This window comes from Ascaphus truei, chromosome 1 (genome assembly GCF_040206685.1).
Source record: "Ascaphus truei isolate aAscTru1 chromosome 1, aAscTru1.hap1, whole genome shotgun sequence".
Lineage (NCBI taxonomy): Eukaryota > Metazoa > Chordata > Amphibia > Anura > Ascaphidae > Ascaphus > Ascaphus truei.
The window spans coordinates 255,252,755-255,270,522 of NC_134483.1; the positions used below are offsets into that span (position 1 = coordinate 255,252,755).

Sequence of the window (17,768 nt, forward strand, 5' to 3'; positions counted from 1 at the left end):
CCCTTAATGGGGTTTTTTGTTTGCCTTCCTCTGGATCAATAAGTAAGTATAGATATAGAATAAAGTATCTGTTGTCTAAATTTAGCATAGGTTGAACTTGATGGACGTACGTCTTTTTTCAACCTCATCTGTAACTATGTAACTATGTAACATGTATGACTATTTTACAGAGACCAATTGTCAAGGGTGGTTTGGCCTTTCCTACTTAGTAAAGTTAATAAAGACAGGAACTCAATCTGGAGCGATGAGGAACCGGCGGCCGAGGGAAAGGGCCCTTTCCCTTCCCCCCCCCCCCCCCCCCTTCCCTCAATCTCCCTCTCTTTCTTTTTCTTTCCCATCTTGATCTCTGGGCCAAACGTTGGTCCTGGGGGTTCGCCACTTGTCTGAACGGTTCCACCCAATGGTCCCTTCCCAATTTAAAAATACTGGTTACTGTATTAGGCTATCTCTATATTGCAATGTTTGTAAAATTTATTTATGCCTAATAAAAATGTTTGAGAAAAATAATAATAATAAGGTATTAAAATGTATAGCAAATCTACACTTCTACAGGACCATTACATCTACAACCTTGAACTACAGATGCAGCAGCCGTTATTCGAACAAATCACGGCGCCTTTTTTGTGTGCGCTGCTGTACTCCACGCGTCATTGTCGCCACCAATTGCCCCAGGCACACGTGTTTATCGCGGTTGCTTTGTTTGAATTTCATGGATTGTGTGCAATTAAATGCAATGAAATTAATTCATTGTAATGTGTACAGTACTGTGTCAATTTCAGGTGTTTAAAAGCCAGAACACTAAAATGCCATTTTCTGCACTCGCGTCTAAAGGCGGTACGATTGGAAGAAATTGGGCTCCATCACATGGGTATTCTGAGGTATACACCGCGTGAAGTGTTTCAATAACGGCCGCTGCATCTGTATATTTATTTTCCCCAAAATACTGTGACTTAGCCCTGGCTTCTACATGGAATCCCTCATCATTCTTTCTGTACTTCTGCTTAGTTCCTAAAATGAATTGCGTATCCAGCTATATGTTATTGGTCTTCTGAATCTAAATCAGAAAATTACTAAAATCCAGTAATGCTTTGACGTTGCTGCAACTGCAGTATGTTTTTTACATTTTCTTTTTTAACATTCTTATTAGGAAAGCAGTGGATCCCCAAGATGCAGCCAGTTGATCCTGTTTTAGAAAATGTGACTTTGGAACCAGAGCTGGAAGAAGCTTTGGCCAATGCATCTGATGCAGAACTCTGTGACATTGCTGGTGAGTACATTGCTATCATTATATTATTCTTACACTTTAGAGCAGTGTTTCCCAAATAGTGGGTCACGCGGTGTTCCCGTTTCTCTACCCGCCCCCGCCCCCCTACCTCTCTCGCTCAAGTTAAAAAAAATGGCGGCGATTCCCCCGCGCATGCGCAGGACAAGAAGGGGCTTCCCCCCTCCCCCGCTCCCAACGTGGAACGGAGGAGGAAGTAACAGCTCCTCTGCGGCCCGCTTCCCCCTGTGGCCAGCTTCCCGTGCTCCCCCCGAGCTCACCTCCCGTGGCCCCCCTCCCGCACCCCCAAGCCCACCTCCCGTCCCGGGCAACTGCCGTTGGGATAGCAGGGGCAGCAGGGGAAAGCTTCCGGCGGCAAGGTAAGTCAGCTCACCCAGTCACTGTCACCCACCCAGTCACTGTCACCCACCCTGTCACTGTCACCCACCCAGTCACTGTCACCCAGTCACTCTCTCCCATCCAGTCACTGTCACCCAGTCACTGTCTCCCACCTAGTCACTGTCTCCCAAAGTCAGTTGGTGCGGGAGATGGGCGCGGGGGCGGGCAATGGTGGCTGAGGGGTCGCTGGTGGGCAGGGGGAGGCGGTGGAGCCGCCTGCTTGGATCGCCGTCCTTTTCTCTCTCGCCCGCCTCCCCCCCCTCCAGTCACTCACATCCGTCGTTGCCTATAATTCACTGTGTGTGTCTGTATGTGTATAGGGGAGTGTGTGTGTGTATCAGTGGCTGTGTGTGTGTATCAGTGTCTGTGTTTGTGTGTGTGTGTGTGTGTGTGTGTGTGTGTGTGTATCAGTGGCTGTGTGTGTGTTTGTGTATCAGTGGCTGTGTGTGTGTGTATCAGTGGCTGTGTGTGTGTGTGTGTGTGTGTATCAGTGTCTGTGTGTGTATGTGTATCAGTGTGTGTGTGTGTGTGTGTGTGTGTGTGTGCGTGCGTGTGTGTATCAGTGTGTGTGTGTGTGTATCAGTGTCTGTGTGTGTGTATATCAGTGGCTGTGTGTGTGTGTATATCAGTGGCTGTGTGTGTGTGTATATCAGTGGCTGTGTGTGTTTATATCAGTGGCTGTGTGTTTGTGTGTGTATCAGTGGCTGTGTGTGTGTGTATATCAGTGTGTGTGTATCAGTGGCTGTGTTTGTGTGTATCAGTATCAGTATGTGTGTGTCTGTGTGTGTGTGTATCAGTGTCGGTGTGTGTGTGTGTGTGTGTGTGTGTGTGTGTGTGTGTGTGTGTGTGTGTGTGTGCATCAGTGTGTGTATCAGTGTGTGTGTGTATCAGTGTGTGTGTGTATCAGTGAGTGTGTGCATCAGTGAGTGTGTGTATCAATGTGTGTGTGTATCAGTGTCTGTGTGTGTGTAGCAGTGTCTGTGTGTGTGTAGCAGTGTCTGTGTGTGTGTATCAGTGTGTGTGTATCAATGTCTGTGTGTGGTGTGTATCAGTGTGTGTGTGTATGTGTGTGTGTGTGTAGTAGTGTCAGTGGCTGTGTTTGTGTATCAGTGTCTGTGTGTGTGTATCAGTGGCTGTGTGTGTGTATCAGTGGCTGTGTGTGTGTGTCAGTGGCTGTGTGTGTGTATCAGTGGCTGTGTGTGTGTATCAGTGGCTGTGTGTGTGTATCAGTGGCTGTGTGTGTGTACCAGTGGCTGTGTGTGTGCACCAGTGTCTGTGTGTGCGTGTGTGTCAGTGGCTGCGTGTGTATGTTCATCAGTGGCTGTGTATGTGTGTATCAGTGGCTGTGTGTGTGTGTATCAGTGCCTATCAGTGCCTGTGTTTGTGTCTGTGCAGGCCAGCTGTGTCTGTGTCTGTGTGGGTGTCTGTGCGTGGTTAGTGTCTGTGTTGGTCTGTCTGTGTGAGTGTCTGTAGGTCAGTGACTGTGTGCGTCTGTGCAGGTCAGAGAGAGAATGGGGGGTGGGGGAGAGAGAATAGAGGGGATTGAGAGAATATATGAAATCTATATGGACATTCATAACTGTTTTATTTTACCTATAGGCGATAACATTTTTAGTGGGTCACGAAGGAGAAGTTAAAAAATAACCGGGTCACGGAAAAAAAAATTTGGGAAACGCTGCTTTAGAGTGTAAAACAGAAACTTGCTTATTTATATATACAGGGAGGGAGAGCTGGACCCGGCTGGCTGAACCCAGGAGTTTGGCAGTAGGCTGGGCCTCTTCCTCTGCCTGGCCCAAGCACAACGATCTTATTATTAAACCTGAAGAACTTACAATCCAAACAGACATTCACATACTTGAATATACTCTCATCAATTATTATTTGCCAATTTATATGTATATTATAGCTTTAGTATTCTTTTATAACAATTCAACAAATAATTGCGTCATTTGTGTCTTCATTAAAATGCAAAAAAATATTACAGTAGCGAAAAAGTTTTTATCACATTTAATACCAATTATCTAATGCAAAAATATTGCTACTGAAAAAGCTCACTGGCATGCAGTTTCCTTTACTTCTGTCACACCTCCTTGATAATAGCCTAACAGAGCTCCTTCCCTTATAACTTCACAGGCTAACCTGTGGCAGGACATGTTCATACACACTATTATTCTCACCAGCTAGGGTTAGGTAAGAACATTTTTGTGAGATTTTAATTGTCAGTTTCTTTCTGGCACTTTATTGAATGCCATGTGAATACTGTACTTCATTTTGCAAGATTTCCTCATTTGCATATAACTGCATTAAAGACCAAACAAAATCACTACCTAAAATCTCTTTTCACTCAGTTTGGACTTGTGAGTACTCTTTAACGAATACAATGAGATCACTTATCGAGTGATATCGCCATTTACCGATAGAAAATACTATTCTTGTCCATTAATGAATAAACCAAATGAGGGAATTTGTTTTAAGTGGGAAAGAGGTTGCTTTATTCTGTTACTATTGCCAAGATATGCCTTTTTCTCACTCATGATGCAACAAAAATCCTAATTCACTCACTCATCCTGTCCCGCCTTGTCTACTGCAACCTTCTTCTAGTGGTCATTCCCCTTGTTCCACTATGCACATCTATACATTGGCTTCCCACATCCTGTAGAATCAAATTTAATACCCTAGCTTTGACTTAGAAAGCCCTCAATGACACTGTCCCAACTTACATCTCAGCACTCATCCCCAAATATAGCTTTAAACGCCCCAACATTCTGCCCTCAACATCCAGTTGTCCTCCTGCCTTATCTCCTGTCACTCCCACCTACAGCACAAGACTTCCCCCATGCTGCCCTCTCTCTCTGGAATTCCCTACCATGAACCAGACTCACCCAACACATTCGGATATTTAAAAACTCCCCGAAAACTCACCTTTTCATGAAAGCGTGGTTGCCTTACCTCCAACATCCAACTTCCAATCCCCTCCAATCCCATTGGGACCAGCTATGCAGCTGGATTAATCCTGATGCTATGTAACACCCTCTAACATTCAAACCCTCAAACCTTAATGGGATCATCTATTTGGATTTACCATACTCCAACTTGAGGTACACTCCATCCCACAATGAGTAGCCATTTTTCCTTTTTGTTTCAACATTGTCCCTCATTCACCCTAGATTGTAAACTCTCACGAGCAGGGCCCTCATTACCTCTTTGTATCTGTTTGTGCAGGTTTGTCCTTATTTTTATTTGTATGTAACCTGTTTATGTAATTATCAAATCTCTGTACCCCAATTGTGCTGTGCTTCAGGATATGTTGGAGCTTTAGAAAAAACATATATAAAGAAGAACAGAACCTCGCTCTAACTATGTCCATCTGTGTGCTGCCTGGAAATAGCTGAAAGCAGATAAAGTATACAGGGGTACTTGAAGAAAAATAATTCCTTTATGGGGGCACCACAGTTGAGTAATGTTTGTGTATTTTAATTTAAAAGTAATCTTTAATTGAAAAAAGGTTAAAACATAAGCATCCACAGTCCTAACAGAAATCTAACTAATACATAAAAAGCTAAGGATCACTTAGGTATTCACCTCTGTCTAGAACTAGGTATTGAAATAATGGGGAGTGAGAGGGGAGGGGATGGTGAGCTCTAGCTACTGTCTACGAGATGGTGCCAGGGGTGAAGGAATCATAGAACACAGAAGTACACTTGCCTAGACAAGTTGAAGAACCCCTTTGAACAAGCACTCATATGGTGATAAATACAAATACAAATAGTTAAAAAGTAATAACCTTTATTTGTGTATATGGGTATAGTTAGTGAAAAACGTAACACTCAACACACTTAAAACACGTATTAAACTGAATGCCTCTAAGTCTGGCTTATAGACTGATAGAGGTAGTGCTTGAAGGAACTAAGTTTGACTGGCACCAAGGAAAAAAGGTCAAAAAATTAAAATAAGATGTAAAACATACATGAAAGCGTCAGCGTGACGCGAAACGTTCGTCGGTGGGCGCTCCGCTGTGACGTCAGCACGCATGTTGGTGCGGCGACGTCTGCTGTATTGTAATAGAGCGGAGAATAGCCGCTGTTCTATTTAGAGTTCCACCCGGCAGTTTAATATTTGGCGGTGTTCATGAATACACCATGCCGGGTGTATTTATCACCATATGAGTGCTTGTTCAAAGGGGTTCTTCAACTTGTCTAGGCAAGTGTACTTCTGTGTTCTAGAACTAGGTATTGAAACAAATATCCCTGTCTAGATCAGACAGGTGTAAAATCCAGATGATAGTGTAAATACCTTTCCTTCCAGTAAAGGATTAGGTATGTCCAAAGTTCCCTATTATCTGTTGTGTATTGCCAGAACAACCTAGTAGCAGGTCCTCTGTCTGTTATACCAAACAGTAGGACATTGGTTTAAAGCAGCGGTGCGCAAACTAGGGGGCGCTCCCCCTTGGAGGGGCGCCAGATTATTTAGGGGGGGCGTGGGCCGGCAGCTGCTGTGCACGGGCGGCAGCCAAGAAGCTCAAGCTCCGTGCTGGCTGCTTCCCTGCTCTGCTCTTGCTGCGGGGGCGGGAACTTCCCTGCTCTGCTCTGTGCTTGCTGCGGGGGCGGGGACTTCCCTGCTCTGCTCTGTGCTTGCTGCTGTGCTTTCAGCTGCACACGGGGGACCAGCATGTTCAGTACTCCCCCCCCCCAGGTGAAAGTGTGACTGTTGTGATTGAGTGTGATTGTGTATGTGTGTGTGAGTGTGTGTTGTGTCTGTGTTGGTTGTGATTGATTGAGTGTGTGTTGTGTTTGGGTGTTGTGATTGTGTGTTGTGGGTAGGTGTTGGTTGTGATTGAGTGTGTGTTGTGTGTGTGTTGTGATTATGTGTGTTGTGATTGTGTGTGTGTGTGTTGTGATTGTGTGTGTGTGTGTTGTGATTGTGTGTGTTGTGATTGTGTGTCTGTGTGTTGTGTCTGTTGGTTGTGATTGTGTTTATTGTGTGTGTGTTGTGTGTGGGTTTGTATTGTGTGTGTGTTGTGTCTGTGTTGGTTGTGATTGATTGAGTGTGTGTTGTGTGGGTTTGTGATTGAGTATGTGGTGTGTGTGTTGTCTGTGTTGGTTGTGATCCAGTGTGTGTTGTGTCTGTGTGTGTGTTTGGTGTGATTGTGTGTGTTTTGTGTGTGTGTGTTGTCGGTTGTGATTGAGTGTGTGTGTGTTGTGATTGTGTGTGTTGTGTCTGTGTGTGTGTTGTGTCTGTGTTGGTTGTGATTGAGGGTGTGTTGTCTGTGTGTGTTTTGATTGAGTATGTGTGCTGTGTCTTTGTTGTGATTGTGTGTGTTGTGATTGAATGCAGCGGTGCGCAAACTGGGGGGCGCAAGATTATTTAGGGGGGGCGCATGTGGCATGCGGCAAAACCTGGTGTGCGCGGGCCAGCAGACACTGTGCGCGGGAGGGCGAAATAGCTGTGCACGGGCGGCCAAGAAGATGTACACGGGCGACCAAGATGCTGTGCGTGGCCGGCCGAACAGGATTGTGCAGGTGGCGGCCACGTGAGGGTGTGTGCGCATGCGCGGGGGCTTCGGAGGTACGGGGAGGAGCATGCCCCAGCGCTGCCCTGCAATAGCGCTGTGTTCCTGCTCCCCTCCACTGGCAACCTAGTTCGCTGTGATCCTCTGCAAGTGAAAGGGTAGGCTGCCACTATATCAATCATACTATGAATGTACAGAAATAATGTTAAAAAAAAAGTGAACTCATAACATTGAAAACGGAAAAAAAATAATAATACTGTAGGTAGGAGTGTGGATGACACTGGGGACAGCATGCCAAAGAGCAAGGAGAATAAAAAGGCAAATGGGAGAAGGAAAAAAGGGAGGGGAAGGGAAAAAAAAAGGGGGGGGGAGGTAGCAAAGAGGTGGGTGAATGCCCCCCAGAAAGGATTGCCTTTGTGCATGTACGCTCTCCCAAGCTTGGCGCTTGGGGAGACAAACAAAATTGACTTTGAAGCGAGCTCAGCAGCAGTCAATGCAAACACACGCGCACACACACAGCCACATGCGCACAAACACACACACAAAAATAGCCCTGATCCACGCCCCCCCCCCCCCCCCCCGCTCGTGCTTGCAAAATTATGCAGGACACCCTGTTGATGTCGCTGCTCTCAGCGACAGCGTGGACGCAGCATAATTTTGCAAGCGCGAGCTGTTGAAAAATATATAAGTATTTAGACATATTTGTTTTTACATTGTATACCGTTTAACAAAGGGGATTTTTTTCCATGTGATTTTGATTACATCAGGCAGGGGGGGCCCGAGAAATGTTATAGATGAAAAGGGGGGCTCGGCATAAAAGGTTTGCTCACCCCTGGTTTAAAGCATGTTGCTATCTCCTGAATTGGATTATGTATTTAGGCACTTTTAGCACAACTCGACACTAGGTTTCCGTCTGAAGTGTCTTTTCTATACTTCCTATGTACCAGAGAAGAACACGTGTTCAAAAAAAGGTAAATAAGTAACAGTCTTGGGGAGCGCAGGTGTATATGAAAAATACAAAAGAACACACATTAGTGCAATATGTTCGTGGCAGTGTTAGGCTGCGTCCATACAGCCTTCGTCCACATGGAGGCTTGCGAGTCCTTGACGTCACCGCGTGAAGTGGGTGCATGTTCTGGACATGGTAGATGCGCCATAGGGAGGCGTGTCTAGGGGCGTGTTCTGTGACATCACGGAGCTTGTTCGCCTTCATTGGGCGAAATGCTCACGTGATCTGCCCTTCACGCCGAGAAATCAGTTTCAACTGATTCCTCGTGCAACGCGCGCCCCCTCCTGCTATCGCCCTCGCGGTCTATGGGCATGATCAATGCCTTAAGGCAATGTGATCACGCCGCGTGCGGACGCCTCCGTGCAGTCTTCGGCAGCATGGACGACACCTAAGGACTCAGTCTTTGAATCCAACAGGAGATGTACTCACAGGAGCAATATAGGACCTCGATGACCGGAACATGATGAATGGCAAGGATCGTCGGGGTCACAGGCAGGGTTCAGTGGCAAGCGAGAAGCAGGATCGTTAGGGTCCAGGCAGGGATCGGCAGCAGGAACAGGGTAGGGGAGTAGGGGTCTTCACCGCTCCTCTCCTCAGCGTTGCTTGCGTCTCTCGTGTTGCGAGAGTGCATGAGCCATAACTAGAGACGCCACCGAGAAGGGTCGGATGTGGAATTCATATAAAAAATAAATATTTTTATTTAGCTATTAAAATGAGGCACAAAAAAATCCTGTAATGCGTTTCACGCCAACGTGGCGCTTTATCAAGGATGCACATATCCAGACAGCCTTACTACTGAATGCCAAAAGGACGTCTCCTGAGAAGTTCCTTTTGGCATTCAAGGAATAGGGAGGCAGAACATCTGTAGCTTACACTACATAGAATGAAAGTATTTGGTGCTTGTTTCTCCCAGCCCTGATATTCACTTGGCCCAGGTCCACAAAAGGCTATTAAGCTTTGCACGCTTCCCATATGAATTGGAGTAAAAGCATGCTAAAACGTAGCACCGTTTTGTAGATCTACACCGTAGTTACTAACTAAGCTACATATTGTACTTAGATGTTGAGTAGTTGGCACTGCTTCTTTTATAAATAGTTTTATGTACTGCCTTCAAGTTTTCTGCAAAGAAAAATAAAATAACTGCGCCAACCGTGTTAAAATGGGTTCAAAGTTTCAGTCCCTCATAGAGTGTAGTCCTGCTGCCAGAGTTTCGTTCAGAGGTGATTCACCAACCTCTGTATTAGTCACTGAATGGAAAGGGGGGGGGGGGATCCTCCGGCGCTGTGCTTCACTCAGATTTCCAGGACACATGCAATATAAAACAGACAAAGGGACCGCAATCAGGAAGGGTTAGATCACAGTAGTATGCTAGGAGTGAGATATACAGCAGGCACACTTACATTAAAACACCAGATTCCCCCTTATGTGCAGTGTATACTTCTTAGTATGACCTCAGGGAAAGGGAGAAAACAGAAAAAACATAGTATAACACTGTTTATTGAACAAAATTGATTAAAAAAGAGATTGCCATCTCACAAGCGACCATTAAAAAATGGCATAGAAAGGAGAAGTTTTCAGTCTCTGCCAGACTTCCTCCCAGGTGGTTAGGTGTCCGCGTGGAGTCTGTCCCAATCGATAAGATGGTAGTGCAGCGATGTGGATGAGAATCAGGTGGTTTGCCCAGACTTGTGCACAGCCTGGTCTCTCTCCCGTCCGTCAGCCTTCTTGCTGTTACTTCCTCCTCCCACGCATGCGCATGCGCTCCGGTGGTAGTGTTAGTGAAATTGGGATTACACTTCACTCCTCTGTATGGTGGCTTGCGAGGACCAAAAGACCGTCAGACGCGTTTCGCTAAAAGCTTCCTCAGTGACGTAGATACATGGGGGTCAGCAGCACTTTGTATATCCTCTAGTCTTTGCATTGTCCAATCTGACACTGTTTCTTGCTCTCTCTATTTGCATATGTAATTGCACTGTTTAGATCCATCTCTTACATGACTATAATACATAAATACATAAATGACAGTTTAAAACAATAACTTACATAAATAATTATAAAAAAATGTATTGATTCTTTTTACTTATTTGATATCCCTAAGGATGCAGAAATAATGTGATGGAATGCCAGGTTCCTGCATTTTGAATCCTAAATGAAGGCTGTCAGTTCCAACTCCAGATTTAACCCTTTAGGTGCTAGGGTTTGCAGGGTGAAGATCCAAAAGGATTCTCTTTGTGATATTTTTTGAATAAAGTCTCCTCCCCTCCAATCTGTCTTTACCTGTTCTATTCCGAGGAACTTCAAGCAAGCAGGGTTTTTATTATGTTTAATCCTATAGTGGTTTGACACACTATGGGATTCTAAACCATTAATAATATTTCTAATGTGCTCTCCAATTCGTGTCTTTAATGTGCGTATTGTTCTGCCTACGTACTGGAGATTGCACCCACATTGCAGTACATACACTATGCCTTTGCTATTGCAAGTGACGTGTGACTTTATTGGGTATTCAATTGATGAAACAATACTTTTAAAACTTATGCTTTTTGTATTTAGTTGTGAGTTATTTTTACATGCTTTGCAATTTAGACATTTAGAGAAACCTTTAGACAGTTTATCTAACCAACATTGGTTTTGTTTTGGGTGGAGGTAGCTTGTGACTAATTTTTGTTTTAAATTCGGCGCTCGTGAGAAGATCACATCTGGTTTTTCTCTTATGATCTCTGTTAGCCATTGATCCTGTTTAAGGATATGCAAATGTTTCTTTAAAATACCCTTAATTTTATTTGACTGTGTACTAAAAGCTGTAATAAAAGGAATAAAATTCTCTCTAAATTTGTCATCTGATTTTTTCTTTTTATACAGTATGTTAGCAGTTCTGTTCTATTTAGTCCTCCTACTTTTTTAATCGCTGTTTCTACTGTCTGTACTTTATATTCTTTCTCCAGAAATCTTTCTTTCATAGGTATGATCTGATTTTCATACTCTTCTAGTTGTGTACAGTTTCTTTTTAAGCGCCTAAATTCCCCATAGGGGACGTTTTCAAGCCAGGTCTTTTTGTGGCAGCTATCTGCTTTGATAAAGTTGTTGCAGTTGACTGATTTAAAATGGGTTCTCGTATTGATTTTATCCATTTCTATAAAAATCTCCAGATCTAAAAATTCCACTTTTGTAGGGCTGATATTATATGTAAAATTCAAATTGACATTGTTTTGATTTATTGTGTGAAAAAAACTTTGTAGGGATATTGAATCTCCTCTCCATATGATCACAATATCGTCAATATAGCGACGATAGAGCACCAGGTTTGCCTCCCAGGTATGGTTGGGCCAAATTACTTGGTCTTCCCACCAACCAAGAAAATGATTTGCATAACTGGGGGCAAACCTGGTACCCATCGCAGTCCCTCTTGTCTGCAAGTAGAATTCTTCCCCAAACCAGAAGGCATTGTGGTCAAGGATAAACCTGATCCCATCAATAATGAAATGCAACTGAGTTGGAGCTATTGTCAGATGTTTTTCCAAACAATATTTCGTAGCATTACAACCCTGCGTATGGTCTATACACGTATACAGTGATGTTATATCACAAGTTGCCAGCAGAAATTCTGGTTGCCAGACCACTTTCTCTAGCAACTGAAGTATCTGTGTTGTGTCCTTCAAGTGTGATTGGAGTTTTTTCACTGCAGGTTGTAATAGCATATCTATATATGCTGATAGGTTTTGCGTTAGTGAATTTATCCCCGATTTTATAGGCCTTCCGGGGGGATTAATAAGCGACTTGTGTAGTTTCGGAAGATAATAGAAGACTGGTGTCTTTGGATTCTCTATTCTGATGAAATCATACTCTTTTTTTAAAAGGATCCCTTTTTCCAATCCATCATCTAACAGAGATATCATTTCTTTCTCAAATTTTATCTTTGGATTTGATTTAAGCTTTATGTAGGTAGTTTCATCTCCCAACAGACGTTCAGCTTCCTTTACATAGTCTGGTGTGTCTAAAATGACTACACCTCCCCCCTTATCTGCTGGTTTTATTACGATTTCTTTATTATTGGATAAATCATCTAATACTTCCCTTTCTTTCTTATTCAGATTTGGTCTGTTTTTATTCTTCTGTGTGTTTATCTTTTTCAGGTCTTCTTCAATTAATTTCTGAAAGGTTTCCAGATAAGGACCCTTGCAGAAACTTGGATAAAATGTAGACGTTTTTTTAAACTCGTATGTAAAAATGGGTCATCGTTGTGTTCAATATTTGTAATTTCTGTTTCTCTCTGTTGATTTGTTTTGGCATAGTATCTCTTCAATGTTAAGCGCCTCACATATTTCTGCGCATCAATGAACATTTGGAATAATGATGTCCTATTTGATGGGGCAAAGTTCAGGCCTCTACTTAAAACTGCCTCTTCTTCCTCTTTAAGTTTGTATTTGCTTAAATTGAAGATTCCTATTTTATTATCTTTTTCTTTACCTTCTCTGATCCCTTCTTCCCCCCTCTGCATCCTCTCTTCTTTCCCCGTTTCTCATTCCTCTTGAGGTTATAGCTGATGTTGCCCTCCACATTCTGGGGTAGTATCCCTCCTGCTCTCTGTCCCTCTCCCATCCCCTCCTCTGTTCTAAAAAAGGAGGTTCTTGGTTATCAGAATGGTTTTCTTTCCTCCATGGTGATCTATATCTTTCCTTTTCTCTTCTATTACTAAGGTCTCTTCTTTCAGGTTCTCTATCTTCTCTATATTCCCGCTCCCTTCTAGTGGGTTCTCTTTTTCCCTTTGTGTGGAAGTCTCGTTCCTTATAGGGCCTTGAATTTCCCCCTTCTGTTCTTTTATTGTTATTTGACCTCCATTCTGTATATCTACTTTGATTTTTTCGATTATCTATATATCTGTCCTGATTTTCACTACGTTTATTTGTTTGTGTTTGTCTATATTTATCTTTCTCACGTCCTTTTTCTTTCTCTTTTTGTTTTTGTTCTCCTCTATTTGGTCTCACTGATCTACTTCTTTCTCTTCTATCTCGTTTCTCTGCTTCTCTAGATTTGCTTCTTTCTTTTTGTGCTGTTATTACCCCATGAATCTTTTCTTTGGTTTTGTAATCTCTGTATTTGTTTTCTTTATAATCAATTTTGTCCCTTCTAAATTTCATCCTTTTATTTTCTTTAGTTGTTTCCTCTATTTTATCTAATCTGTCTTTAATTTCTATTTCACATAAATTGAATTCTTCATGTCCCTCGTATATTTCTAGGTTGCATTGGGTCTCAATGATTTGTTGATCAATTCTTTTTAACGTCTCACCTCTTGTGATAGTAATGAACCGCATTAGTTCAAATGAGCAATTATCCAATATTCTGTTCCACTCTGCCATAAAAACTGGATTGTCTTGCTCTAAGGTGGGAGATTTAAAGATACGTAGCCCTCTTGGGATTCTAGCCTGCTCTATATATTTCTCAATGGCAGCTAGTTCCCAGCATTGCTTAATTTCATCTATCATTAGCTTTTCTAGATTCTGAAATTCAAAAAACATTTTTTCTTCATCTAGAATGGGGCTAGCTAATATTTCATCTGTGGTAATCATATCCTCTTCTAAGGAAGTGTAAAAGACTTCTTCTAACATTGAACCTCTATGCAACCTATTATAAAAAAGTGATGTTTTCTCCATAATTAAAACGAAAGGCTGCAACTATATGGAATACAACAACAGATACAAAGAAAAATAAAATAAATGCGCCAACCGTGTTAAAATGGGTTCAAAGTTTCAGTCCCTCATAGAGTGTAGTCCTGCTGCCAGAGTTTCGTTCAGAGGTGATTCACCAACCTCTGTATTAGTCACTGAATGGAAAGGGGGGGGGGGGGGATCCTCCGGCGCTGTGCTTCACTCAGATTTCCAGGACACATGCAATATAAAACAGACAAAGGGACCGCAATCAGGAAGGGTTAGATCACAGTAGTATGCTAGGAGTGAGATATACAGTAGGCACACTTACATTAAAACACCAGATTCCCCCTTATGTGCAGTGTATACTTCTTAGTATGACCTCAGGGAAAGGGAGAAAACAGAAAAAACATAGTATAACACTGTTTATTGAACAAAATTGATTAAAAAAGAGATTGCCAACTCACAAACGACCATTAAAAAATGGCATAGAAAGGAGAAGTTTTCAGTCTCTGCCAGACTTCCTCCCAGGTGGTCAGGTGTCCGCATGGAGTCTGTCCCAATCGATAAGATGGTAGTGCAGCGATGTGGATGAGAATCGGTTGGTTTGCCCAGACTTGAGCACAGCCTGGTCTCTTTCCCGTCCGTCAGCCTCCTTGCTGTTACTTCCACCTCCCGCGCATGCGCATGCGCTTCGGTGGTAGTGTTAGTCAAATTGGGATTACACTTCACTCCTCTGTACGGTGGCTTGCGAGGACCAAAAGACTGTCAGACGCGTTTCGCTAAAAGCTTCCTCAGTGACGTAGATACATGGGGGTCAGCAGCACTTTATATATCCTCTAGTCTTTGCATTGTCCAATCTGACACTGTTTCTTGCTCTCTCTATTTGCATATGTAATTGCACTGTTTAGATCCATCTCTTACATGACTATAATACATAAATACATAAATGACAGTTTAAAACAATAACTTACATAAATAATTATAAAAAATGTATTGATTCTTTTTACTTATTTGATATCCCTAAGGATGCAGAAATAATGTGATGGAATGCCAGGTTCCTGCATTTTGAATCCTAAATGAAGGCTGTCAGTTCCAACTCCAGATTTAACCCTTTAGGTGCTAGGGTTTGCAGGGTGAAGATCCAAAAGGATTCTCTTTGTGATATTTTTTGAATAAAGTCTCCTCCCCTCCAATCTGTCTTTACCTGTTCTATTCCGAGGAACTTCAAGCAAGCAGGGTTTTTATTATGTTTAATCCTATAGTGGTTTGACACACTATGGGATTCTAAACCATTAATAATATTTCTAATGTGCTCTCCAATTCGTGTCTTTAATTTGCGTATTGTTCTGCCTATGTACTGGAGATTGCACCCACATTGCAGTACATACACTATGCCTTTGCTATTGCAAGTGATGTGTGACTTTATTGGGTATTCAATTGATGAAACAATACTTTTAAAACTTATGCTTTTTGTATTTAGTTGTGAGTTATTTTTACATGCTTTGCAATTTAGACATTTAGAGAAACCTTTAGACAGTTTATCTAACCAACATTGGTTTTGTTTTGGGTGGAGGTAGCTTGTGACTAATTTTTGTTTTAAATTTGGCGCTCGTGAGAAGATCACATCTGGTTTTTCTCCTATGATCTCTGTTAGCCATTGATCCTGTTTAAGGATATGCCAATGTTTCTTTAAAATACCCTTAATTTTATTTGACTGTGTACTAAAAGCTGTAATAAAAGGAATAAAATTCTCTCTAAATTTGTCATCTGATTTTTTCTTTTTATATGTTAGCAGTTCTGTTCTATTTAGTCCTCTTACTTTTTTAATCGCTGTTTCTACTGTCTGTACTTTATATTCTTTCTCCAGAAATCTTTCTTTCATAGGTATGATCTGATTTTCATACTCTTCTAGTTGTGTACAGTTTCTTTTTAAGCGCCTAAATTCCCCATAGGGGACGTTTTCAAGCCAGGTCTTTTTGTGGCAGCTATCTGCTTTGATAAAGTTGTTGCAGTTGACTGATTTAAAATGGGTTCTCGTATTGATTTTATCCATTTCTATAAAAATCTCCAGATCTAAAAATTCCACTTTTGTAGGGCTGATATTATATGTAAAATTCAAATTGACATTGTTTTGATTTATTGTGTCAAAAAAACTTTGTAGGGATATTGAATCTCCTCTCCATATGATCACAATATCGTCAATATAGCGACGATAGAGCACCAGGTTTGCCTCCCAGGTATGGTTGGGCCAAATTACTTGGTCTTCCCACCAACCAAGAAAATGATTTGCATAACTGGGGGCAAACCTGGTACCCAATTTGGTCTCACTGATCTACTTCTTTCTCTTCTATCTCGTTTCTCTGCTTTCTCTATAAAGAAAACAAATACAGAGATTACAAAACCAAAGAAAAGATTCATGGGATAATAACAGCACAAAAAGAAAGAAGCAAATCTAGAGAAGCAGAGAAACGAGATAGAAGAGAAAGAAGTAGATCAGTGAGACCAAATAGAGAAGAACAAAAACAAAAAGAGAAAGAAAAAGGACGTGAGAAAGATAAATATAGACAAACACAAACAAATAAACGTAGTGAAAATCAGGACAGATATATAGATAATCGAAAAAATCAAAGTAGATATACAGAATGGAGGTCAAATAACAATAAAAGAACAGAAGGGGGAAATTCAAGGCCCTATAAGGAACGAGACTTCCACACAAAGGGAAAAAGAGAACCCACTAGAAGGGAGCGGGAATATAGAGAAGATAGAGAACCTGAAAGAAGAGACCTTAGTAATAGAAGAGAAAAGGAAAGATATAAATCACCATGGAGGAAAGAAAACCATTCTGGTAACCAAGAACCTCCTTTTTTAGAACAGAGGAGGGGATGGGAGAGGGACAGAGAGCAGGAGGGACTACCCCAGAATGTGGAGGGCAACATCAGCTATAACCTCAAGAGGAATGAGAAACGGGGAAAGAAGAGAGGATGCAGAGGGGGGAAGAAGGGATCAGAGAAGGTAAAGAAAAAAGATAATAAAATAGGAATCTTCAATTTAAGCAAATACAAACTTAAAGAGGAAGAAGAGGCAGTTTTAAGTAGAGGCCTGAACTTTGCCCCATCAAATAGGACATCATCATTCCAAATGTTCATTGATGCGCAGAAATATGTGAGGCGCTTAACATTGAAGAGATACTATGCCAAAACAAATCAACAGAGAGAAACAGAAATTACAAATATTGAACACAACGATGACCCATTTTTACATACGAGTTTAAAAAAACGTCTACATTTTATCCAAGTTTCTGCAAGGGTCCTTATCTGGAAACCTTTCAGAAATTAATTGAAGAAGACCTGAAAAAGATAAACACACAGAAGAATAAAAACAGACCAAATCTTAATAAGAAAGAAAGGGAAGTATTAGATGATTTATCCAATAATAAAGAAATCGTAATAAAACCAGCAGATAAGGGGGGAGGTGTAGTCATTTTAGACGCACCAGACTATGTAAAGGAGGCTGAACGTCTGTTGGGAGATGAAACTACCCACATAAAGCTTGAATCAAATCCAAAGATAAAATTTGAGAAAGAAATGATATCTCTGTTAGATGATGGATTGGAAAAAGGGATCCTTTTAAAAAAAGAGTATGATTTCATCAGAATAGAGAATCCAAAGACACCAGTCTTCTATTATCTTCCGAAACTACACAAGTCGCTTATTAATCCCCCCGGAAGGCCTATAATATCAGGGATAAATTCACTAACGCAAAACCTATCAGCATATATAGATATGCTATTACAACCTGCAGTGAAAAAACTCTAATCACACTTGAAGGACACAACACAGATACTTCAGTTGCTAGAGAAAGTGGTCTGGCAACCAGAATTTCTGCTGGCAACTTGTGATATAACATCACTGTATACGTGTATAGACCATACGCAGGGTTGTA

At 41.8% G+C, this 17,768-nt stretch overlaps 1 protein-coding gene across 1 annotated transcript in view; it reads left to right on the forward strand.

The window, feature by feature from the left end:
* Nucleotides 1-1,151: 1,151 nt before the first annotated feature.
* TMOD1 (tropomodulin 1) overlaps nucleotides 1,152-17,768 on the forward strand; it is an 85,396-nt gene continuing 68,779 nt past the window's right edge. Inside the window, exon 1 of the mRNA XM_075603124.1 lies at nucleotides 1,152-1,267. Within this exon, the coding sequence (XP_075459239.1) occupies nucleotides 1,168-1,267 (100 nt within the window). The 5' untranslated portion in view covers nucleotides 1,152-1,167. The remainder of the gene's footprint in view (nucleotides 1,268-17,768) is intronic.